Below are 26,481 nucleotides of genomic sequence, written 5' to 3'. Positions count from 1 at the left end.
ATGGTGCGAACCTTCGTGATCACTGTGACGCGTCGTTTTTCATTCCGTGTTCAGGGTGCAAGTGAATGGTATATTTCCAACATTTCTCGAATGTCGACGATGTCTATTTTGTGAAGTGTAATACATACATCCGACAGAAGGTCGATCTCTCCTGCTCCCAGACATTCGTTTTCTGTCGCCCTCTTCATGCACGTGGTGGGTCATTAGCAGCTGGTATTTTTCCTGTCGTAACTGTTAACGCGACGCTTTCAAATGTACGAGGTGCGGCTAGAAAAAAACCGGACTGATGCTGGAAAAAACATTTATTTACAATTATTTACAATTTCATGTTATCTCCTTCAATTGTACTCTCCTCCTCGGTCTCTACACCGCTCCATACGAATTTTCCACTATTCATAGCAATGCTGCAAATCATTTTCGGTAAGTCCATACATTACTTCCGTCGCTTTTTCTTTTACTGCTTCAACAGTCTCAAATCTAGTTCCTTTCAAAGCTGACCTGACTTTAGGGAAAAGAAAAAAGTCACAGGGGGCCAAATCAGGTGAGTAGGGCGGATGATCTAAGATGGGAATGTTGTGTTTTGCCAAAAACGTCTTCACTGACAACGCACTGTGAGCTGGGGCATTGTCTTGGTGAAGGATCCGTGACTTTTTTCTCCACAAATCGTTCCGTTTTCTCCGTACTCGCTCACGTAGGGTAGCCAGGACGCTAATGTAGTAATGCTGATTCACTGTTTGTCCCTCTGGTACCCAATCAATGTGCACAATCCCTTTGATGTCAAAAAGAACAATCATTGCCTTGAATTTAGATTTTGACATTCGTGCTTTTTTTTTGTCGTGGAGAACCAGGAGTTTTCCAATGCATCGATTGGCGTTTAGTTTCGGGATCGTAAGTAAAAAACCACGATTCATCACAAGTAATAACATTTTGTAAGAAGGTGGGATCACTTTCAATGTTTTCCAGGACGTCAGAACAAATCATTCTTCGGCGTTCCTTCTGTTCAATTGTGAGACACTTTGGAACCATTTTTGAACACACTTTGTTCGTGTTGAAACATTCATGAAGAATCTGCCTAACACTTTCCTTGTCAACTCCTGTTAACTCAGACACTGCTCTGATTGTTAAACGGCAATCTTGTCGAACAAGTTTACCGATTTTTTTCAATGTTTGCATCAGTTTTTGCTGACAATGGTCTGCCAGTGCGAGTGTCATCACTGGTGTCTTCGCGGTCATCTTTAAATCGTTTAAACCACTCAAACACTTGTGTTCGCGATAAACAATCATCGCCGTACACTTGTTGTAACATTACAAACGTTTCACTTGCAGATTTTCCTAGTTTGAAACAAAATTTGATGTTAACACGCTGTTCTTTCTGTACACTCAACATTTTCCGACGCACAGACAAAACGTCAACTACTTAAAACAGACGCCACGGGCAGACTGAGTGCAGGAGGCAGATAGGCAGATGAAACTCGAGCAGTAGGCGGAGCGAGAGTCACGTGACAGGCCACGCGACTTTCAGCCTTATTGCATTCGTTTTATTGTTTCACCAGTACTAGTCCGGTTTTTTTCTAGCCACACCTCGTAGACTTGCTGCAGAGTGCAGCTCAGTCTGGCAACAGATGGGGTAAGAGTCTGCTTGTTTAGTAACTTGCTAACAATGCGTATTTCCTTTTATGTGCCAGTATTATTTGTATGAGTGTCTGCAGTAAATTATCGGCTGCAGCCGAAATTTTGGAAAGACCGTTCTTCGCAGTATTACAGCCCCTGGTTCTAATATACGCATATTCTTATGATAACTTACTTCTTTATGTGTTGTAACCCTTTTCGACCACCTTAGTTTCTTAATTAGTCGGCTTACTACCAATTAGAATCCTGCAAGTTCGATTGCCTGAAGCGGTCAAGAGTGATAACGGCAGGCATAAATAATTTTTCCGCTGAGAGAGCACAAGCCCACTGTCCTCCCTTCCTCTCATTTAAATGGAGTTACTCCCTACCGAACAAGTAGCTATCAGGGAGGTACAAAGAGAGAATCAAACGATTAGAACTCGTTTCATGTCTGGTGCACGATAGATAGATGATCGAGTAAGAGATAAAGTCCAACAACGAGAATAAAATAATAAATTTAAAAAATGTAGTGATTCGAACAAATAGAGTTGTTTAGCAGACAGGTGCGATAGCTGTGTTTCCTTAGCCCTACTACAGTTCATAGTATTAACACTTCTAAGGATAATATTAACAGTGTACCTCATACAATTAACTGTTCAGTTACAGATCGAAATATTGTTCGTCAAAGAAAATTAGTGAATACGAACAGTATCGTGCTAGGATCACACATGAGAAATGTAGATCACTACACCAGTTACAGTATTGACAGAAAATTAGCTTGTCTGTAGCCGTTATGCTGCAGAGACCATTCGCCATTTTTAAAAAGCCTTGGACTAGGTCTGAAAAAAACTACATGTACAGAATTTTAGAGTGTTACTAGAAGATAAAGAGGAACACTTTTTTATATGAGGCACGTGTCGCACACGTATGAAGGTCTTATCTTCACTGGCGCTCAGAGACGGTGTTCAAAGTGCTGTGGGATGGGCACTGTTTTAGAGGTGCTGCGTGCCTCCTACGGGAGGGAGACGAGTTGTTCAGTGTACCAGACACTGGCAGACACCCCAGGTGAGGTGGTTGCCTCTCAGGCTGAGGCTGCAAACATTATTTGTGAGACACCCACTTGTTTCGAGTGTGTTAGTGCCCAGCTGAATATTCACTAACGTCTCTAAAACATCACACAGCCTCTGTACATAACTGGCGTCGAAACCTTCATGGGTCACGTGCAGGTGGAGGGTACACCTGTGACATTTGTGTCACATAAAATTTTTTTTTTTTTTTAATCTTCTGTACGTAGTCTTTTTTTAGTCCCTGTATAATGAAGAAGTCACTAATACATCGAAATGAAGTAGTTAGCTTGTCATGGACCCAGACGGAGAGTTGCCGAGGAATCTAAAAACTGACTTTGGAAAGAGCACCGGAGATTATCTTGCATGGCGTGCAAAATCACGCAAGAGCTAAAACTACATGTTCAGAAGCATATTTGAATCTCATTCCTCGAACAACTGAACAGTTGTCAGCGCATAACCGTGAAGTGGCCGGGTCCCAGTATTAAACTTACCTACAATCTTGAAAACATCTTTGTAGAATGTATCGATGTACTCAGCTGTAGTGACCCAGTGGACACGATGGAAAGCGTACAGATCGTCAGCAAGGCTGAACATTTGCGACGCCTCTGGCTGCCGCTCCTTGCACAGCGCACTGAAGTAGTCGTCAGAGGAGAGTCTCCACGGCTGATACCGCAGCAGGCGTTCACTCAACAGCGGCCGCCTGTAGCACACAAGGTGCGAGGTTAAAAGTTAAAAACCTAGCATGTATAGTTTATGCAAGAACGTACAAGTATTCAGAACGGATTTCCACTCAGCAGTGGATTAGAAACTTCCTGGCAGGTCAGTACTGTGTTCGAGACTGGGACACAAACCTGGAACTTTCTCATTCTTTAAAGGATGCATAGAAACACAGCAAACAATCGCAAACCCATTGGTCTTTTTAGCATTTTAGCGCATCGAGGTTTCAACTTTAGATTTCAGAATACTTGAGTGATATACCGATTGTAACTATTTCTTGCAGATCATCCACATCAAACAGCAGAACTGCAGCGCTTCCCGCAGAATACCTCTTTTCTTCAAAGAAGAATTTCGTATGCATTGCAAGAGAGTGAACATGTGATATTTATGTTAAGGATATGAATGACTTGTTCAAATTTGTTATAGATGATTTTAGACGCTGACATGTAGACATGTCTGTCATGAGCTGAAGCAAAATCTTCCACATTACCACTTGAAAATGGCTCAAAAGGCCGAAACTGCAATGTTGTTGTTGTGGTCTTCAGTCCTGAGACTGGTTTGATGCAGCTCTCTCCATGCTACTCTATCATGTGCAAGCTTCATCTCCCAGTACCTACTGCAACCTACATCCTTCTGAATCTGCTTAGTGTATTCATCTCTTGGTCTCCCTCTACGATTTTTACCCTCCACGCTGCCCTCCAATGCTAAATTTGTGATCCCTTGACGCCTCAGGACATGTCCTACCAACCGATCTCTTCTTCTAGTCAAGTTGTGCCACAAACTCCTCTTCTCCCCAATCCTATTCAGTACCTCCTCATTAGTTATGTGATCTACCCATCTAATCTTCAGCATTCTTCTGTAACACCACATTTCGAAAGCTTCTATTCTCTTCTTTTCCAAACTATTTATCGTCCATGTTTCACTTCCATACATGGCTACAGTCCATACAAATACTTTCAGAAACGACTTCCTGACACTTAAATCTATACTCGATGTTAACAAATTTCTCTTCTTCAGAAACGCTTTCCTTGCCATTGCCAGTCTACATTTTATATCCTCTCTACTTAGACCATCATCAGTTATTTTACTCCCCAAATAGCAAAACTCCTTTACTGCTTTAAGTGTCTCATTTCCTAATCTAATTCCCTCAGCATCACCCGATTTAATTTGACTACATTCCATTAGCCTCGTTTTGCTTTTGTTGATGTTCATCTTATATCCTCCTTTCAAGACACTGTCCATTCCGTTCAACTGCTCTTCCAAGTCCTTTGCTGCCTCTGACAGAATTACAATGTCATCGGCGAACCTCAAAGATTTTACTACTTCTCCCTGAATTTTAATACCTACTCCGAATTTTTCTTGCAATATTAAAACAAATAATTTTTAAAGTCAATGGTGAATATGCCGCCCTTAAAAAGATAGACATAGAGCTAGCCAGGCACGAACTGAGAGCCACCGTCACAGCCTTACTTCCGCCAGTACCTCAGCCGCTGCCTTCCAGCTGTCACAGAAGCTCCCCTGCACGGCTGGTGGGACCAGCGCTCCCGGAAGGATGGGCACTGCAGTGACCAGAGGCCTCGGGAGTTGCTTCCTGGACGAATCCTCACTCTGCAGTGGAGAGTGCAGTCACTTGAAACGTCGGGGATCCGACACACGGCTCTGACCTGCCAGGGAGTTTCCTATCTGCATTAGGTGATGTGACATCTGCGATAATTTTCCGTAAAGACTGTATGACACAGGAAGATGAGTTCAGTGGACAAACGTGAATGTACCGTCAAGCAGGTCCACTTATTCAGTCCCTTTCAGCCAATCCAACGGCTAAGGACAGCGCGATACGATGACTTAAACTATTTCAAATCCGTCTTTGCAAATACCAAACATGTGTTTTTATTTCACAATAGGTCTTTCATTTTACTCATTATACCCTTATCAGTTGTGGCATTTTTATAATGTTTCCACTTACATCCGGCAGTGTGCATCCCACCACCTCGCACTGCTATGCTTGACGTGCAGAAGTACATGTCTGCTGACGTAAAACTTGACAAAATGACGCTTCACTATTGCATAAAAATGTTTGATTACTTGGCTCTGAAGAATTCGCTCGGACTCGCTTCGTGAGTGGTTGGTGCGGGTCTCTCGTTTGGCAGTGAAAATTATCATATAGAAATTATTGGCCGTAAAACTCTGTCCTAAGGTCAGTGTTCCGTACATCGATTCGATACATATGTGTCGGGTACATGTTGTGATGAGAATGGAGCCCTCAGAATCGGGTGTGAGACAATTTTTTCCTGATTAATCTACGACTGCATTCCCTATAGCCCATCAACGATGGAAAGTTTCCATACTGCCAGATACAATGCAGAACAATCCGTACTCCCTCTACTCCTTGTAGTATGGCCCTCGGTTATCACTGTTACTTGACAACGACGTTGCCAATTAAAGCATGAAGCTGCATCATAATGAGTTCCGTGTGATGTCTGGGTCCCCAGTTTGACCGGAAAGCAGTCCCTCCCATACGACATGTGATGCCATGGTGCTAAGGCTCGCAAATCATTTCCACGCCACGTACACCAGCACGCTGTTCTGCTTGGAGGAACAGTACCACACCTACTCCACTGACAAGCTGGGACTCAGAATCCGTGCCGTGATTGAAGTCATCATTTCTACGCCCCAGATGGAGGATGTACGTGCATACTGACAATGATCTGAATAAACATTTGGTTGGGGAAGAATTTCAGGAAAGGGCTGTTTTTAACACAATGGAGCCGTTCATTCCATAAGGCAACGAAAGAACGGATTGAAATGCAGCAAAGAAGTGAACAAACAATATCCACTGAAACAAGCTCTAAAGAAAATCTCGAAACTTCTGGACAGTTGCGAATGTACTACACAGCTATAATGATACAACACTGACTGCCATATTCAGTTTAGGAGCAAGCGCGTTGCAACACAGTCAGCGACACGGTTGTTTGGTGTAGGCCTACACCTAAATGTTCTCGTACGTCAGTCTGAAAACTTGGGTCTACTAAATAGCAATAAAAATGTTTCAATTTTCACTTCTTTTGAGAGGTAGTCCGCAGATAATGTTATTATCGCCAAAGCTATATAAACTTCTACAGCTCCTCAATTCAGCACTTCGTTGGGCTGTATATTTCTTTTTTTGCCTCTCGAGCAATATGAATTCTGCCATCATTGCCAAAATGTAGGTACAACTTAACAGAACTTACTCAGCCCGAAGACTGCTACAGATCTCGCTTCAATATTTTCCGGTTGTGAGAAGCTCCTCTAGTTTTGTTCACACGAAATCTGAGAACGTTCTTTGTTTTGAGCAACATCCCTCACCCTTTTACTCGCGATGAGCACTATCTCGGCTGGAGTATATTCTGACTCGCTTTACTCATGTGAACCTCAAAATGTCCTCCCAAAATTTCCAGTATGAAGTATATCCTCCGTTTTACTGACACGCCCCACTATACTTGGCCAGCACCTCAGCTCTCACCTGGACTCTCCCAGTGGTTCTTCGCCGATCATCTCCCACCCTTCGTCGTCGTCTTCATTGCTTCACCACTCACAGAGAGCCGTAGTCTGGCAGCCCCTTCGCCACTGCCTCCGTCAAATGCTCCACCATCGTCGCTGCCACCTGCGCCACCGTCGACTCCTTCGCCAGCAGCGTCGCTGGCTCTGTCGCCAACACCGTCGCCAGCCCCAAACCGCGGCCCGCCCCATCGCCCCCACCACTGCCGGAGCCAGAAGTTCCAACCACATCCACCACCACTGTAGCTTTGTCAACGCCGTCGTAAACTCCTGTCAATGTCCTTATCTACACACAACTGGGGCCACCTATTACACCACAACCCTCATGCATGCAGTCATAAGACCAAACAAATGAAATAGAATAGATAAAACCTCACGATTTCAAATGAAATAAAGCCAAAAATGATTTCACTAAATTTACGGACATGAAACCAACAATTCCTCTCAACTATCGTCTTTTGTATCTACATCTACATACATGATCCGCAAGCCACCGTGCGGTGCGTGGCGGAGGGTACCCTGTTCCACAACTAGTAGTTTCCTTTCCTGTTCCGCTTGCTGACAGAGCGAGGGGCAGACGCCTGTCTATATGCCTCCTTAGGAGCCGTAATACCTCGTATCTTGTCTTCGTGGTCCCTACCAGAAATGTATGCTGGCGTCATTAGGATCGTTCTGCAGCCAGGTTCTCTACATTTTCTCTGTTGTTTTCTTCGAAATGAGTGTCTTCGTCCCTGCTGAGCTCCAGAAGCATATACGTAACACTTGCATGCTGATCGAAACTCCGGTAAGAAATCTACCTGCTCCCCCTGAATTGTTTCGATGTCTTCTTTCTATCTGACCTGGAGCAGATCCCAAACACTCGAGCAATGCTGAACAAGAAGTCGCTCTGGCGTCCTACACGGGGTCTCCCTTACATACGAACCACACTTTCACAAAACTCTCCCAATAAACCCAAGTCGACCGTTCACCTTTCCTACCAGAATCCTCACACGTTTATTCAATTTCATCTCGCTTCGCAACATTACGGCCAGATATTTCAACGAAGCGACTGTGGTAAGCAGGACACTTGGAATGCTGTATCCGGATATTACGGGTTCGTTTTTGCTACTCATCCGCTTTCTTCTACAGCAAGGGCCACCTGCCATTCATCACACCAACTAGAAATTAGGTCATCTTGAGTCACCCTGCAGTCACTCAACTTATTCCATATGCTCGCTCTTCCGTTATCACCCCGCAATGGGACACCGTGACAAATGCTTTCGAGAAATCTAGAAATATGGAATCTGCCTGTTGCCCTTCATCCATAGCTCTCAGTGCATCATGCGAGAAAAGGAAAAGGTGAGTTTCACAGAAGCGATGCTTACCAAAACCGTGTTGATTTGTGCACATAAGCTCCTTAGTCTGAAGAAAGTTGATTATGTTCAAACTGAGAATATGTTCAAGCATTCTGCAGCAAACAAGTGTTAGGGATATTGGTCTGTAATTTTGTGGGTCCGTTCTTTTACCTTTATTATACACTAGAGTCACTTGCACTTTTTTCCATTCGCTTGGTTCTTAGAGCTGATCACAAGATTCGCGGTAAATGCAAGCTAAGTAAGGGGCCAATGCCGTACACTACTCTTTGTAAAACCAAACTGGCATTCCACCTAGGCATTGCCACTTATTTATTTTCAGCTGTTTCTCTACGCCAGGGGTACTCATTACTATGATTTCCAAACGGGACTCTTTGCGACGGTCAAGCGACGGCACGTTTGTACCATTCTCCTGCGTGAACGATTTCTTAAACGAGGAATTTTTAACTTCAGCCTTCCTTTTGGAATATTCTAGCGCCAAAGCAGACTGGTCAACGTGTGACTGAATAGAAGCGTTAGATCCGCTTAACGATTTTGCAGAGGACCAAAACTTTTTCCGGTTCTCCGGTGGTAGCTGTTGTATGATTCGCGCACAGATCTTTTCACAGACGCACGAATATCTACAAACCCTGCTGTCCTCATTTGCGCGTTCTCTTTTGAACCGAGAATGTAACAGCCTTTCGTTCCTCAGCATTTTCCGAATTTTGTTATTAAAGCACGATGAGTCTTTTCCGCCCTTGATCCACTTAGTAGGCGCATACTTTTCCCGATCACGATTTACAATCTCTTTAAACTTTAGCCATAATTCCTCTATGGCCATAATTCTGGAATTAAATGATTGTATTTTACTGTCTAAGTGAGACGCTGACAACTGCATATCAACTCTCCTAGCGTTCTCGACTGATTTACTGACTTTCGTAACCATAGTCGCTATGATGACATCACGATCACTAATCCCCATCTCTATGGTGACGCCATCGATAAGGTCGTGCCTGTTTGTGCTGGCTGCCGAACTAGCTGCTCGACACAGTTTTCGGAAAATGTGTTCAAAAGTCCTTCACAAGACTGTCTGTCTGCACGACCTGCAGTGAATCCATAGACGTCCCAGCCTATACTCTGTAGGTTAAGGTCACCGCCAGCTAGTGTCGCGTGATCTGGATATTTATGCAATGCTGATTCTTTGAATGGCTCCACATCTGTCCCAGCGGAGTCGGGTGGGTGGTAAAAACATCCAACAACTGATACGGTTTCACCTAGTCCTGCTATGTGCGACGACGTAACTTCACTATTGCACTCAAATTCAACCTCAGTAAAGAGAATATTTTTTGTCAACTGCAATAAACACTTCCCCTCCTACGGCGTCGAATATGTCTTTCCGATAAACATTCCAAGACTCGCTAAATATCTCAGAGTTTTTTTACTTTGGGTCTTAGCCAGCTCTCAATTCAAGAATAATTTGAGGCTGAGAACGTTCATGGAGGAGAGCAAATTTGGGAACTATGTTACAAATACTTCTACAGTTGACTGATAAAAGTTTCAGAGTCGAACTAACTTTACCCTGAAAGCTATCTGATTTCCCTAAAGGTGTACCAACTGGCGATTGTTCATGAGAGTACCTCAAACTACTGGCCAGCCTGAAACCCCCCATGTGCACTCCACAAGTACTCTGCTATCCGATTAGCTGCTTCCTTTGTGTAGTGCACCCGTGTCTTCAAATCTACCCATCTCCGATTTTCAGTTCACCTTCCCAACCACTGTTACCTTCATTCCCACTGCCTGACACAATATCGATGGTTTTATCCCGCCACACTATCTGCATGTGTCCGTACACAGTGAACCGGTAACCCACTCACAGTTCTGATGACAGATGTGGAGTAGCAAACCAAAAATCCCCAAACAATAAACGTTGTGTAGTAGCAATACAGTTCCTCGAAAACAGCTCCAGTTGGCTACAAATCATATTCAATCATCCTGCACAATACTTTATCCTGAGTGTGTATTTTACCACCCTGACCGTGATCTGTGCCACTGCCTGTCTCTGTCATCATCCTATAGCACATAATTTCGTTCCTCACACTGACCACTGCCTCTCCACAGCTGTTTACCCACATCAATTCTCATGATGAACTTAACTGTGGATGTCGGTTGATTACCTTCGTTTCAGAAGACCTAGTCCATTTCCCAGACACACTCATCCCAAAGTAGCTCCCCTACCGACATCTTCAGATACAACTGCAAACGTCTTTCATCCTATTGATAGTAATCACGACTTAGTCTAATTGTCCATCCTAATCCATGTTCTCCACCTCCATAGCTACCTCACAATAAGCCACCTAAAAGAATCCAACAACACCGCCACAAGACCTGGGGTGCCTGCTGGCAGCTTGCCCATTCCCACACAGGAAGCCACCTGGTCACCCTCCATAGTGCCAACATATCTCCTACAATACTCCATTCCACGGCCCCATATGTCAACCACTCGAGAGACTATTCCGCTTTCCTCCCGCTCACAACCTCCAGTATTTACGCTCTATGCTACGGACTGATTTAAACACACCAACCACAGGACAAAATATAAGAACGATGGCTATCCGCTTCCTTCCCTCATCGCTGTTTACATTTTTCCTCCATGTATTGAGATGAACATGACTTGTGGCCTCCTTTCCTCACCGACTGGATGCCAGTATCTGGACTAGAGTCGCTACTACATGGTATTACCGTAATTTCTCCCGAAGTTTTTTGTCCCGAATAAGACGAGGACACGCTCACTTTTCGTGTCAGGTTCCACATCATTGTTTCCACAAATTATGAAAACTTCGGAAGTGTCTGTAACCATCAATACTTTCTCTAGTAAATGCAGTAACATCCGTTTATTGTGTCAGTTTTCTCCGCTGGTCTGTTACGTAATACGTGGCACATTTTAAGGCACAATGCGAATAAAAAAATCGAAGGCTAAACGGAGTCAAAAACCTTTGTAAATCACGAGTTTCTGTAACCATGTCCTTCACTACTGTCTATTAATGCTAGTTCTTTACTCCATTTTGAATTAAATGATCCCTGTGTTTTCTATAACTTTAATGAATACTTCCATGGATAAAAGTGAGATAAACTCCAATAAACCATAGTGAGTACGACAGACATTTCAGTGTACACTGGTTTATACCTGAGTATCAAGTGCCATCGCCTGTCCTTCTCTTCTTCCACCTCGTAGTGCTCCACCTGTTTGCTGGAGAATTGCAAGTCCTGTAACCATCTGGTTAATTTCGTGCGCAGCATGTCTTTCACACGTTTCATGTCCTTAATCCAACCGTGGAGTTGCTGATCACTTGCGTGGTTACCCTGAGACACACAGAAAATAGTTCAAATTACTTTCGTAACATCCACAAGCAGCAGCCTGTCTTTAATATACAGTTACGTGTAGCACTATTACATGACACTGAAATTACTGCCAGCGCATGAGTGTAGCACATTCAGTTTTGTACAGGCATAAAAACATTAATGCACAGCAGATGCCTAGTGGGGTTTTATTAAATAAATACATTTCTCAAACTGTGACATCCGATAAGAGAGGTGCAGATATTTCTTGCTAGTTGACATTACAGATGTCTGAATGTATGAATGTATACTCCCGTGACGATGTATCCAACTGAAATGTTCTGGAGCTGCCAGCAGCGTCGAGTTCCTACGTGTAAAGCCACATGGCGTGGCTGGAACTCTGACGAGATTCTGTTCAAACTTTTGAACGATTTTCGAAAATAGAATGGCCAGACTGTTGACAAATCCGTCAAAATCCTACTCGTTACCAACGCTGTGAGAAACCTGAACACATGTTATGACCTTCTACAAATGCAACGATAGACATCAGCCGCTCCATATCTGAAACATTATCTGAGGTAGTTGTGCACACACGAAATGTCAGTTTGACTCAAAATGTTGTAGCGTTTGTCTGTTGCCTGGCTGATCGCTTTTGCCGAAAATTTGCGTTTGTTGCTCGTCATCTAACACGATGTCGTCTGTATCTGAACACGTCTCGAATATTGCAGATTTGAAGGAATGTATTGACTGTCCGAGTGTTAAGATCATTTTTTCTGGACCATTTTCGGGTACGAAGTTCACATTTATGTCACACATTAAGGTCTATGCTCCTTTGGCGTTGTACAAATTGTAGGCTTCTAAGTCAATGCAGTAAAGATATGGCCATTTAATTACACATTTTCATACTTGAAAAATCACTCACAAAGATCTATAAGATGCTCCCTGTTGATTTAGAATCATGACATTTTGGAAGAAGCCAGATTTCACAGTGCAAATAAAAGAAAAAATCTTAAAATCCATAATTGGTAACTATTTAACTCTAGAAAATACTTATTATTTTTTATCAGTCTGTCTATTTGTCTGTCCATCTGTTGGGAATCTTTTTCTCTGGATCAGTTCTGGGTATCATGTTCAAATTATGTCACATACAAAGGTATACGGACCCTTGGCGGCGTAAAAATTGTAAGCTTGTAACTGACTCCAGTCAACAGATATGGCTGTTTATGTCTCGTGTTTTACAATCGAAAACTCACTCATCGAAACCTATAGGGTGCCCTCCATTGACTTGGAATCATGAGATTTGGCAACAACTAAGTTTTCCGGTGCAAGTAAAGCAAAAAATCTGAAACTTGTTAACTTGTAATTATATCACACAAAAATGTCGTTTTCGATTTGGACATACATTGTATTCATCACCTGTTGAAAGTATAACATACGAACATTACTGCATCCAAAGATAAAATGTATGTTGTATTCATGATTTAGTACGTAAACAGAAATGTGTTATTAAATCTTCTCTCCCTACATACATAAACTAAAGTCCTCTGCTTGCTTGTTCTTGTTTGTTTGGGCTGGGCTGAAGAAATAATGTAGAATTTTTGAACCGATCTTGGTATTCCTGGGAGCTGAGGAAATAACGTAGAATTTTTGAACCGATCTTGGTATTCCTGGGACCAGTATCTTGCCAGTAAAGTTACAAAGCGTCGATAACAGGCAAAAAGTATTGGGAATCTCGATTCCCAGGATGGGGAGTTTGTACAGAACCCTTAGTGCGTGGGTCCCTCTCGCACTTTCCCATTCTGTTTTCCTTTCTTCTATCTACCCTAGCATCACCCAGTATGTTGTTGTGGAAGGTGAGTGCTCACCACAGACATGGGTGCCGTCGGGAGAGTCTGAGGGAAGTGGGACAGAACTGCTCTTGTTCTCTGTACGTGGGGTCCCCAATCCTTTTGGGTCACACTGAAACAGGTGACTGGTTGCACAATAGATTATATTGAGATAGGGAACCAACACTCGAAAGTGCATATTTATTGTGTTAAGGACATACACAGCATACACCACCTAACAACAATGTAGCTCATAGTAATTCTTCAGAGCAACGACTGTCAGTCTGAATGAATGCATGTACTGCAATGATGCCTGCAGTTCTTCACACTCTGGCAAAGATCTCGGGTGTCCGTTGTGCACTCTAACAGTAGCAGCTGATAAACAGTGTACACACCTGACCACCAAACGGACCTACTGTACACAACTAGGCTCGTAGCACTCAAGCATCGCAGTGGCGCATTAACCTGTGCCGCAAGCACACCAATGACCCTGCTGTCAGCTGTCCATTGCATCAGATAGCTTGTGTCGTGTTCATGGTGAGGTGTGTTGCTGTGTACAGTGCACAATGAGTAATCAAAGATGAAATGTGCAAGCACTGGGACAAACGGATTTTGAGCCCTAAGTCTGCTTGTGTCAATCCAGTATCGTTCACAGCGCTGTACTGTCCAACTTCATACAGTTTGTATTGTTTGTGGATGAGGCCTCATTCAAGCGTGATGTTTTCAAAAGCCAAACAGGCAGATCTAGAATGAGGACAACACCCACACCACCCATATCGGAGGCCAACAGCAAAGATTCTCAGTCAAGGTATTTTAGGGCATTATCCAAGATCATTCCACTTTGATGTTAATGTTTGCAAGCACCAAGCACCTGAAGAATACTCACACTCATTGTAGGACTGGAAAGGGGGGTCCTCTCTGATGGCCATTGCGATCGCTGGATCTTACAACCATCGACTGCATTCTCTGAGGTTATGCCAAGATGTAGGTGTACGAAACACCTGTAGATACAGCTGAAGACCTGCTTGCCAGGGTCCAAGCTGCCTGTCTCCTGGTACAACATTGTTGCTCACGGGCGAGGCCTCCACGACGAGTGCGGCCGCTTCATGTTTAAAGATGATTGAAGATGTAGCTGTTGTCACACGCATCGACTCAGTCTGTGTTTCAACAAGTTTCTACACAGTCGTCACTTCTGCCCAGCTGCTCAGAACAACGAAGTGTTACATGTCTTGGAAGACAGTAGCCTGATTGACTCGATTCCACTATCGCAGTAGCCGCCACGATACAGGAATGACCTGTGAGGATATGCTGACGTCACTCCGAAACTGTGATCACAGAGAGAGCGTCATGCACGTCAAAGGTCGTGAGGTGGTGGCAAGAATGTGGGATATTTTCAAGAACACTGCCATCCTGAATTTGGAATCATTCAACTGTATGTCAGTCCGACACCTTAGGCAAGTGTACGGTGGTGGAGAGAAAAACGGATTTACTTGTGTTGCAGATATGTGCAAATATTATTTTCTTAATAAAATTTTTGTACTTATTTTGATACTCCGAGCTCATTTTGTACAATTCTTTTGTCAGCTATGTTTATTTACCAGGTGACATCTACACTCTTTTTGGAGAACTGTCGAGATGATTTCCCAAGTTTCTACAATGTGTCACTCAAAACGTAACCGATCAGCAGCTACTTGCAGCCAGCATATTCCATTTCGTGCATTTCTGTCACAGCAGAATCCCACTCGTTTAATATGTGGAAGTTCTTCTTCTTACGAGAAATAAACCCGTTTGTGCTGCCTTGCGTCCACACTTGGTAAGTAATGAGGGTAGTAGCAAGTTGAGAGAGGCATGTTCAAATGTGTACCAACACGCTGGGCACTGTCGCAATGCGCTATATGTAAGTAATGTTAGTGGTGAGAGAAGAAGCGTGATGGATTGCGATTTGAATTGCTGATCAGCACACACTGCGTGGCTGAAGGGGTTTGTAAACAGCCCTGCGGAGGGCGACCCGAGCCTTACTCTCTCTCCGACTGCCAGCCAGCCCTGATACCGGAGTCAAGCGCTCGTGCGGTATCCGTGACAACGATGGTGACTGCAGTCATGGCCACACACGTTGGACAACAATGATGACGCCGCACTGTTGTCACTGTTTACCGACGACGGTATGACGTCATTCATCGTGGTCACCTTGGCTGAGGATGAAAGCAAGTATACATATTTTCTATAGTGTTTTTGTTTATACACTACTGGCCATTAAAATAGCTACACCACGAAGATGGCGTGCTACAGACGCGAAATTTGACCGACAGGAAGAAGATGCTGTGATATGCAAATGATTAGCTTTTCACAGCATTCACACAATGTTGACGCCGGTGGCGACACCCACAACGTGCTGACATGAGGAAAGTTTCCAACCGATTTCTCATACACAAACAGCAGTTGACCGGCGTTGCCTGGTGAAACGTTGTTAATATGCCTCGTGTAAGGAGGAGAAATGCGCACCATCACGTTTCCGACTTTGATAAAGGTCGGATCGTAGCCTATCGCGATTGCGGTTTATCGTATCGCAGCATTGCTGCTCACGTTGGTCGAGATCCAATGAATGTTAGCAGAATACGGAATCGGTGGGTTCAGCAAGGTAATACGGAACGCCGTGCTGTATCCCAAAGGCCCCGTATCACTAGCAGTCGAGATGACAGGCATCTTATCCGCACGGCTGTAACGGATCGTGCAGCCATGTCCAGATGGGGACGTTTGCAAGACAACAACCGTCTGCACGAACAGTTCGACGACGTTTGCAGCAGCACGGACTATCAGCTCGGACACCGTGGCTGCGGTTACCCTTGATGCTGCATCACAGACAGGAGCGCCTGCTATGGTGTAGTCAACGACAAACCTGGGTGCACGAATGGCAAAACGTCATTTTTTCGGATGAATCCAGGTTTTGTTTTCAGCATCATGATGGTCGCATCCGTGTTTGGCGACATCGCGGTGAACGCACATTGGAAGCGTGTATTCGTCATCGCCATACTGGCGTATCACCCGGCGTGATGGTATGGGGTGCCATTGGTTACACGTCTCTGTCACCTCTTGTTCGCAATGACGGCACTTTGAACAGTGGACGTTACATTGCAGATGACTTACGACCCGTGGCTCTACCTTCATTCGATCCCTGCGAAATCCTACATTTCAGCAGGACAATTCCTGACCGCATGTTCCAGGTCCTGTACGGGCCTTTCTCGATACAGAAAATGTTCGCCTGCTGCCCTGGCCAGCACATTCTCCAGATCTCTCAACTGGCTCGTCACAATACGCCAGTCACTACTCTTGATGAACTGTGGTATCGTGTTGAGGCTGCATGGGCAGCTGTACCTGTACACGCCATCAAAGCTCTGTTTGACTAAATGCCCAGGCGTATCAGGGCCGTTATTACGGCCAGAGGTGGTTGTTCTGGGTACTGATTTCTCAGGATCTACGCACCGAAATTCCATGAAAATGTAATCACTGTCAGTTCTAGAATAATATATTTGTCCAATGAATACCCGTTTATCATCTGCATTTCCTCTTGGTGTAGCAATTTTAATGGCTAGTAGTGTAAGTGATTCTTATGGGTTCTACTTCTTCTTTTCTAGGTACGACCTGGCGTCACTCGCTGTGGGAGCTGAACCCAGCAGCTGATAATGATGATGACGATGATGATGATCTCTGGGGAACGACTTCGATTGTTCAGAGGCAGATATCGCTTATTCTACAGTATTAAATTTGTTGTTGTTACTTTTGAGATGCTCTTGTTTGTAGATGTGCTCAATGCGAATATCGGTGTTGTGACACAACTACCAGCTACTAGTTCTTTTGCACCTGTGTTTTCGTTTGGGTTTGTTCATATTCTCTTAGACACATTCACCTACCGACGTCATACACCTCCTCTAGTACCCATGCTGGATATGCCCATAATGACAAACATGCCCACTGGTGATGAGTTGCTGGAAGTGTATTCCAATAATGAAGACAACAACAGTTTTACGTGTAAGTACTCAGAATTTATTATTATACGAATACGGATTTCTATTTCCCCTTCCTTAGACACTTATCAACTGCGTCTCTTTCTCCTTCTCGTGTCCAGAGTTATTAGGAGTTGGACGTGTTGTTGAGGGGAAGAGCTTTGTCCAGGTTAGGGGGAGAGCTGTCGTGACGTCATGGGGTGAGTCGGTACCAGAGCGGTCGTACTGAGTCACTTTTCTGAGGTGCAGGAAAGGGAGTCCTGTAAGACACTCAGCTGTATGCTCTGCCTTGATTTATGTTCATAAGATTTTGATCAACTTATTGTGGGGTCCAGTCACATCTCTCTTCAAAAGTACAGTATATACTGCTAACAAAAATCATGTCCTAATGCCCAGAATCATGACGAGAGGAATTTAAAGTGATTTCCACGGTTGCTTCTCACTACTGATAGAAATTAACCAAAAAATACAGGGCATACAGATACACAACAAACACCAGATGTCCACTGACGTTCTAATTTCTCGTTTATGGACGAATGTAGGAAAGCCATAAGAAGAAGACAAACATTAACACGCTGTGTGGCACATCGACAAAGAAGTCGAGCGTAAATTAGGTGGTCCCCTCTTCTTGTCCATATTAGCCGAGAAACATCCAAAAAGTGTAGACCTGCTGCTAATCTCTGAAGGCGATAAGCAACACAACGTTTGGATAAAATACATGTCCCACCTACGTTCCTCTGAAATGAAAACAAAAAAGGTGCAAGATATTTTTGCTGTAGATGTCTCAAGTCGTTTACCGACAGCATGTATCTTGAAAGACACCTGATTGACTGCTAGAGCCAGGAAACAATAGGTGTGGAAATGCTTATCAAGGATAAACGGTTCTCGAAGTTTAAGAATACCTCTCACCAACACTTCTGTCCCTTCGTCGTTTACGTCGATTTAGAGCGCCTCCTAGCTCCTGAGGTACAGTGTGAACGTGGTGCCTCTGCCTCCCGTATCACTGTCACAAAATGATGCATACGATATGTGGCTACCCATCAAGTTCTGCGCACTAAAATTAAAATCGTATGTCAAGGGAATAGTGCGAGATGGCTGCTCACTGAGCTTGAAAGTCTTGTACGGGATGTTTATAACATTTATAGTGAAAACGTCCTCATGACCAACGTGAAGGAGAATGATGATGCACTGTACAAGCAGGCAGCTGATCGTTATACCTGGGGACTGTGACTGGACAGAGGTGAGGAAGCTCCCTGTAGAGACTGTTGCCACGTAACGGGGAAGTCCCAGAGTGCAGCTGAAAACCCATGTAACTTTAAGTACCAACTGCCACAGCACACAGCCATCTTTTCCACAATTTCAGTGAGCATGATGGCCACTTTCTAGTTCAGCACTTTGACGAGTCTGGGTAGTAGGATGATAAGATCATTGTCATTGCTGACACCGTTGACAGATACATGCCGCTTCAAAGAGGATCACACCACTTCCTGGATGCACAACGCTTCATGCTGACGTCTCTTTAGAAATTTGCTGAACCAACGCGTCCTGAAGATATTCTCAGCAAAGGGAGCCACTTATCTCGATGATGTAGAGTTTCAAGAGTTTCAACTTGTGACGGAGAAGGGGTCTTTCCATACGAATATCTGGACTCTCTAGTAAACTAAGAGGCATTTCCATAATGAATGGAAAGAACGGGCACTTGGTGAATGAACAGCACGACTTCGGCATCTCTGATTTATCAGAACATGTAAAATGATGAACACGGCAACATCTTCGAGAAGTTCTGTAGCATATGGCTGAGATTTCGTGGGATCCCATGTTAAGAAAGACACAAGCCAGCAGGGAATTCTTGACCAACGTTGAGATGCATGTCTTCCTGGAACATGCGGTCCACGAGTGACTTTGCCAATGTGTGCACAGGTATGCCAAGGCAAATAACTTGCAAATAATCGAGGGGCAGTACAGGTTGTCTGACGATTTCAGTTTCATCCTGTACCTGGATGTAAACTGTCTCTAAAGGCAAACCATGCAACAAAGTCTCCCTTTTCAAGGGCTCTCATGGATGTCCAAAGGGGAAATGACCAGACTGAGGAAAGAGATCAAATATGTGGCTGCAGATGCTGTTGAGGGATGTGTCCGAGAGGTAGAGCTGGACTGTCCCACAAGTCTGCATGACAAACACGGTGATTTGCACAGCCTGAAAGACGTTCAGGGACTTCAACAGGTGCCTCCTCTAGGGCATTGGCGCTGCACCACAAATGCTTATCAGGAGACCTTCCGACTGAGGTTATATACTGAGGTGTATACTGCAATTCCAGCTGGAAGCAGGGGTGTCCTACCACGATCACAAGTGGTTCATCGGGGGGCATAGGTGTGGAAATCTGCTGCACCCACACTATTTACTGATGTGTCTGGGTGGGTTTATTTGTTAGTAAAAAGGTGTTCCACTTGACTGGGTGTGTGTGGAATAGTTTGATGAACTGTTTGTCATAGTTCTGACTGCATGTTTGAGATGATGAATGTTTCATTGCACACTACGTGCGTCCGTGTGTGTGTGTGTGTGTGTGTGTGTGTGTGTGTGTGTGTGTGTGTGTGTGTGTGTTGTTTTTGAGCTGCCATTGCTTTTGCTGTTCTAAGTATGTACACACTGAAAACTTCTCTCTCTCTCTCTCTCTCTCTCTCTCTCTATCTATCTATCTCTGAGTTACTAATAAGTGTTTAATAGACATTGGAAATTAAAAAATTACCTTATTCACAAAAGAATGTGTATATTGTAATGAATCAATTACGAAATAACAAAACTGTTACGTATATAACAAATACGAGAAAAAATGGAAATTAAAAAGCTTTCAGTTTTCACAATACAGTTGTTGTTCTTTTTCATATTTTTTAAATGAAATACCTCCCTTATCAGTTTTATATTGATGGCAGGAGCCAGAGAAAAAAGAAATCCTTTTCGAATACTATATTTTTTAAATTTATATACATACATACATGGCCGACCGGTTCTAGGCGGGATCGCGATTTATCGCCTCGAATTCGTATTTGCGTGAGTAGAGCTTTGCGGATGTGCGCCAGGAATACTGCACGCGTTTACGTGTGTGTGTGTGTGTGTGTGTCTCTCAAGTGCGTCACGTCCTCGCTGTGACAGCGTGCGGTTAGCGGTCACCGGGCAGCTAACATCCCGTTTGCAGTCTGAGCCGCTTCGCGCTTCCGCCAGCCCGGCTGTGGGCGTCACAGAAACACAGGGCGAGGGAGGCCAGCGAGCGACACGGGCCGAGTCCACACAGTAGCAGGCCCGGCGTACGGACGAACCTAAAATCACTGTAGTGGTGACACGTGGCTGCAGTCGACTCTTACCCGTACGTCGATAAGCAGTACAGAAAACGAAAAATAAAATTCAGAATTTCCATCGTTGTGCAGGAGCAGTGAATTGGAAGGTTCTGCACACTTTTGAATCGGCACCTTGCAAAACGTTGAATCCGTCGTCCTTGCCATGGCGCCACTGCGCTTTCTGCCATCTAGACCTAATCCATGCCGGCTGGTGTGGCCGAGCGGGTCTAAACGCTTCAGTCTGGAACCGCACGACTGCTACGGTCGCAGGTTCGAATCCTGCCTCTGGCATGGATGTGTGTGATGTCCTTAGGTTAGTTAGGTTTAAGTAGTTCCAAGTTCTAGGGGACTGATGACCTGATAAGTCCCATAGTGCTCAGAGCCATTTGAACTATTCTGAACATATATACATACATACATACATATTTGCACACAGTATTATGTGAGAGCCCAGTTACCAGGGGCACAGGGTCAAAATCGTAAGCTGCGTCGCTACCTGGGCCACAGCACGCCCTGCCGTACTACTCTGCAGGGCTGTAGTGAAGAACCACGAGAGGAATTATCTCGAATACGAATACCTCAAGACTGCTGCAGCTGTCTGAAGACTTAAGTTTCATTCAGAAAGCAAAGTGTGTCTTTAAATCGAAACTATCTGTACAACATTGGTTTCACGGAATAACTTTTCGCAATTACACTTTTCCTAAGCAGGTGCAGTGTATGATCAACGAAGCGTATCTGCACCGCAAATGTAATAAAGAAGTCGTCCTTTAAACATTCTCGCAAGCTGTGAGGTACTATACAAAATATTGGATACGTATCAGGTAAATTGCCTTTGCTGCAGTGAAATGCTTGGATGATGGTAACGAAAACAAGATGCAATGACAGGACATGATACGATGTCGGCAGAAATCATGCTTAAATACGGAACCCGCTACTATCAATCGTTGAAATTACCATCCAGCAAACGTCCGTAATATTTATAGGAAAAAGATTTAATCTACCCAGAACCTTTTCAGTTCACTAAAACAGGTATCGCCTAATTCTCTTCTCAAATGATCCAAAATGAGGCTCACACGACACTTTAGGGACTGGCACGTTGCTACATACGCCACAAAAAGTTACACAAAGACACAGATCATACTGCGTCCTTTTGCTTTCCATGTATACTACTGTCAGAATCCAAACAGTCATAATGCACAGTGGCCATTCTATGTGTTAAGGTTGGGTTGTTTGGGGAAGGAGACCAGAGAGCGAGGTCATCGGTCTGATCGGATTAGGGAAGGATGGGGAACGAAGTCGGGCCGTGCCCTAAATCAGAATGGCCGGACACGGGATTGAACCGTCGTCCTCCCGAATGCGAGTCCAGTGTATGTGTTAAGACCACATAGCTTTTATTCCCGGTAGTGGGAAAATCACTGGTGGTAGTGTTCATAAATCATAGACAGAGAATTCAGACTCGATAATGGTTCGAGTTAGGCCACGAGACACGTGCAGAAAGGATAACGACTGAGATGAATGCTCTCAGAAAGCAGCATCTGGTTTCACGTTAGTCTGGCACAGATTTTCATTGGCCTTGACACATTCAATAGATATTCCGTTTGTGACTGTAGTAGCACAGTGCCTTTAACAAAGCCACTCGCTGACGCAACACGCGCTAACTCGTGGACCCCAGCTGCAGGTTTTCGTTATTGACGCGCGTCCTCTGTGGCTGCGGCGGCTGGGGCATTGCCGTGTCACACGGACAGTGCTGGCTGGCAGTGGTGAGCACATACACCAATGGTGTCGAGCCACAAGTGTCAGCTGCGCTATCGTCTTGTCATGGAGTCGTGGGAAATGGCCACGTGAATGTTAAGGTGGGAAGAGTTTGAGCAGTTGTAACGAACTGTATAAATTATGTGGTATGTATACAGGTTCATTACGAGATTTGAAGCTGACGAACCTCCATGTTCAGAGAAGTAATTTTATAGGCCTTCCATATGGAGTAGAGATTCTTAGGAAGAGAAGATGCTGATGGAAACTTGAAATGCCAAACTGAGACTCTAGACCACTCTGCACTAAATATGAAGCTAACATGCTTCAGCTTGTAAAGCAGGATTGGATACAAAGTTATCTGAATCTGTTAAAGAAGTAGCTAGCAAATACGAGAAAAGAAAGATACAGACGATTTTCTTCGATCTCTAACAATTCCGAGCTTAGCCTCCCTGTATCATAGCCCCAAAAGGCTCACAGAAGTAGAGGTTGGTTCAGAATTCTTCCAGAAGGTTAGTATTAGAACTGGAGAGCCAAAGATAGCTACGGTGTGAAGAAGGTAAACTGGGAAACACTCCCCAAGAACTGGCCAGGTGGTGTGTGTCATTTTCTCACCCCCTGTACGTATAATACAGTTTATAAGAGGGAAAAACTCCACTTACCATACGTTCGAATGCGAGGGGAACCAACAGCTGTGAGGCGTGCGTCACACCGAGTGAGAGCAGCTGCGCCAAGTCCCGCCTGTAGCTGGAGAGTCGTTCCCGGAAAACAGCCGCCTGGGCCTGCAGCTCTGCACAAGACGGGAGACGACGGACTGGTGAACAAGCCAGTGGATCAGATTTGTGTAGAAGCACAGCTTTCACTTTCTCCCCCACAAAGTGTATGCAGGTAGCATTTACCTTTTGAAACTAGATCAATATACAATGTCAGTAATCGTATGAGTTACAGCATGGACATCTTGACCGGACGTTACAAAGCTCATATTCCAGCGACAAATTTAAAAAGGATATCTGGCAAAGAGAGAGGAGTACCATCACCTAACGTAAATCCAGTCATAAAAATTCTTGATACATTGCCTAAGGGTAGAAGTATCAAAATATCCGAAGAAGTGGAAATATACAACTATTTTAAAAATCACCCACACGACTGGCCCAGCAATGAGACAGATTTAAGAAATAAGAGACCTCGAGATAAATTCCAGTCAGTTTTATGTGCTAATAATAGAAAGTAACACAAATAAGAATGTATAGTTTGGCTATTTCACCTTGACGTACTGACAAGCATAGGACGTAACGATTTGCACAGAATCGTGTCTATGCTGGTTTCATAATATGAGTAGTCTTTACAACGTTTCCCGTGAGTTGTATGATATGTATGGAAATGAGGAAGAATTACGTCTACTCATAAACGTTTTTATATTTAGGATGTATTTATTTTAACATAAGTAATATATTTTAGTAATTCAGTAAAAAATTGAATAAGGTGTTTTGCAAGTGTAGCTGAAGAAGCCATTCTCGGCCTAAACTTTCTAAGGACCATGGAAATGTATGACTACATTTGTACTGGTACAGTACCTTACATACTAACAGTACATTTTACAATTACATGATGATACACATAACGTTCTGTAATTTGTGACAAGTATCCCATCACATGTTTTTATCTCACTTTTTGTACTCCTTTTTCTTTTTATTTGTCCACCGGATCAATTCATGTACGAGAGTTGTGAATGCGATTTATACTTTTGTGATATATAATTATTACTGCCATGTTTTTATGAGCAGCCAAGCTACTGTAAGCCTTTGACGATGGATACCATACGTACTATTACGCACTATCACAATAAAGAAATGTCTTATCTTTTTTCTTTACGCCAAATGCTTGTATCGTAAACAGAATGCCAAATTTTGTTAACAAATGTAAACACGATATTAAGATACTCTGGTATAAAACGTTTACTGTGGCATGTACAATCACTGCTAAGGGCAAAGAAGAAACGACTTGTGAATATGTTCCCCACCAACTGCCTCAGTTGTCGTATAAACATCATGAACAGTGATTTGAGGAGATTCATGTTAGTGATGTTAACATCAGTAACAATAAATTTACCTTATGCCATTGCTATGATCCTTACGCTCATCTAAAGTTGATGTACACTCGGAGTTAGGAGGCTCAACATACAGAGACAACAGTGAGATATACACACGTCAGAAGATTTGTAAATTTTGACACCTCCAGTGGCCCGATGCAAGTGACGTGCTGTTTTTAGCATTTTTTGTAATATAACTGCCTCATGTATGGGAGGATAGTGGCGTTCTATACATGCCATCTGCACTTCACTTTTCGGTTATTGCTGTATACGTGTATGAAGGGCACAGGATCGAAAATGTAGTCGTGAAAACAAATAATGTTACAGTTAATGGAAGACACAACGTCTTTAAGAAAAATACTTCATTATTTTTATGCCTGTGCCAGATTTTTGGCATTTCGTTCTTATGCGAGCCTACTTTCAGTACAAAAAAGACATTGCTACAGATGGAGAATGATGTGTGTACACGATGTTTGTTCTGTTCCTAATGCTATTGGAATTACTCAGTGCAAATCGCAAAAGAGAAAGTCCAAAGAACGTGCATCTTAATGACTTTGTAAAAAAAACGAATCTTCGGCATGAGGGACTCGAGAGCATCGTACCGACACATTACACTGGCATCTGGCTGTAGGGCAACGACTGCAGAATGTATAGCCACGGGTTGGGAGAAGTTCACCAGCCATCACAGACAAACCGATGTAACCTGGGTTGAGATCTGTGGCTACCACTGATACCACACCACAAGCAGCATAGTGTAGGGCGTTCTGTGGTGTTCAGCGGCGGGAGTCGCTTTTGCCTGTGGTGGTCAGGTCGACGCTGCTCTGTCCTCAGGTGGCCTCGTGAGACGTCACGGGAAGCAGCGGTCGTCGAGATGGCTACCTCTCCAGCCCACAGAAACAAACAGGGGTTAGAAAGACTCGCGATCAAATCATGTGGAAGGCATGTGGAACAGTTCTTAGGAATTTCGAAAATTCTTGAGAAATTTGGAAGCCAAATTATTATTCAAATTGGTTCTCGGGATAAACAATCAGTATCTCTGGAAAATATCACTCACGTAGTTCTGTATGTTGCAAGGGCACATAAGTGCGAGGACATCTGCACAATTACCTAAAGAGCTCTCACACTCAAGTTGCTGACAAGAATATGTGTATAAGAGGAAAAAGAAGATTGAGGAAGTGCTAGATTACGATCAATTTGGTTTTAGGAAAGGTAAAGGCATCAGAGAAGGACTTCTGGGTTGGCGATTGATGATTAAAGCGAGACTTAAGGACAAATCTAGAAGCGTCCGTAGGATTTGTAGTTAGATAAAAATCCTACGATAATTGAAAATGTTGCAGGATTTCCGAAACTCTAAGGAAAATGGGTGTAACGTCTAGGGAAAGAAGGGTTACGTGCAATTTGTGCATCAAACAAGAGGATAAAGTAGGAAGACCAACAACAAACAGATTGGGTTAGGAAAGGTAAAAGACATACATCTAATCGCCCCTACGATTCAATCTGTACATCGAAGAAGCAATGACGGAATTAAAAATGGGGTTCAGAAATGGAATTAAAATTCATGTCGAAAGGTTATCAGTGACAGGAATAGCTGATGTCATTGCTGTTCTCAATGGAAGTCAGAGGTAACAGTAGGAGATGTTGAGTAGAATGAACAATCTAATGGGTAGACTCTATGAATTAAGACTAAACCAAAGAAAGATTAAATTAATTAGGTCTAGCAGAAATCAGATCAGTGTTCAACTTGTCAGAATTGTAGACGAGGATCAAGACGAACTGAAAGAATTCTGCTACCTTGAGGACAAAGTAGCCGGCTGAAGTGGCCGTGCAGTTCTAGGCGGTGCAGTCTGGAACCGCGAGACTGCTACGGTCGCAGGTTCGAATCCTGCCTCG

At 43.8% G+C, this 26,481-nt stretch overlaps 2 protein-coding genes across 4 annotated transcripts in view; both read right to left on the bottom strand.

Annotated features, from left to right (window-relative positions):
• Window positions 1-26,481, bottom strand: part of LOC126232159 (uncharacterized) — a 237,293-nt gene that overhangs the window by 121,353 nt on the left and 89,459 nt on the right. The gene's annotated exons all lie outside the window — the stretch shown is intronic.
• Window positions 1-26,481, bottom strand: part of LOC126232155 (uncharacterized) — a 75,150-nt gene that overhangs the window by 12,579 nt on the left and 36,090 nt on the right. For 2 of the 3 annotated variants that reach the window (XM_049942460.1, XM_049942462.1), the window contains 3 exons: window positions 23,165-23,316; window positions 11,442-11,617; window positions 3,167-3,375 (listed from right to left, as the gene is read on the bottom strand). In XM_049942460.1, the coding sequence (XP_049798417.1) occupies window positions 3,167-3,375; window positions 11,442-11,617; window positions 23,165-23,316 (537 nt within the window). The remainder of the gene's footprint in view (window positions 1-3,166; window positions 3,376-11,441; window positions 11,618-23,164; window positions 23,317-26,481) is intronic. The other variant, XM_049942461.1, reaches the window with a different exon arrangement.

The sequence above is a fragment of the Schistocerca nitens genome, unplaced genomic scaffold (assembly GCF_023898315.1).
Source record: "Schistocerca nitens isolate TAMUIC-IGC-003100 unplaced genomic scaffold, iqSchNite1.1 HiC_scaffold_465, whole genome shotgun sequence".
Classification (NCBI taxonomy): Eukaryota; Metazoa; Arthropoda; class Insecta; order Orthoptera; family Acrididae; genus Schistocerca; species Schistocerca nitens.
The sequence above is the reverse complement of the archived record's forward strand: the minus strand, read 5'-3'. Positions and strand labels throughout refer to the sequence as shown.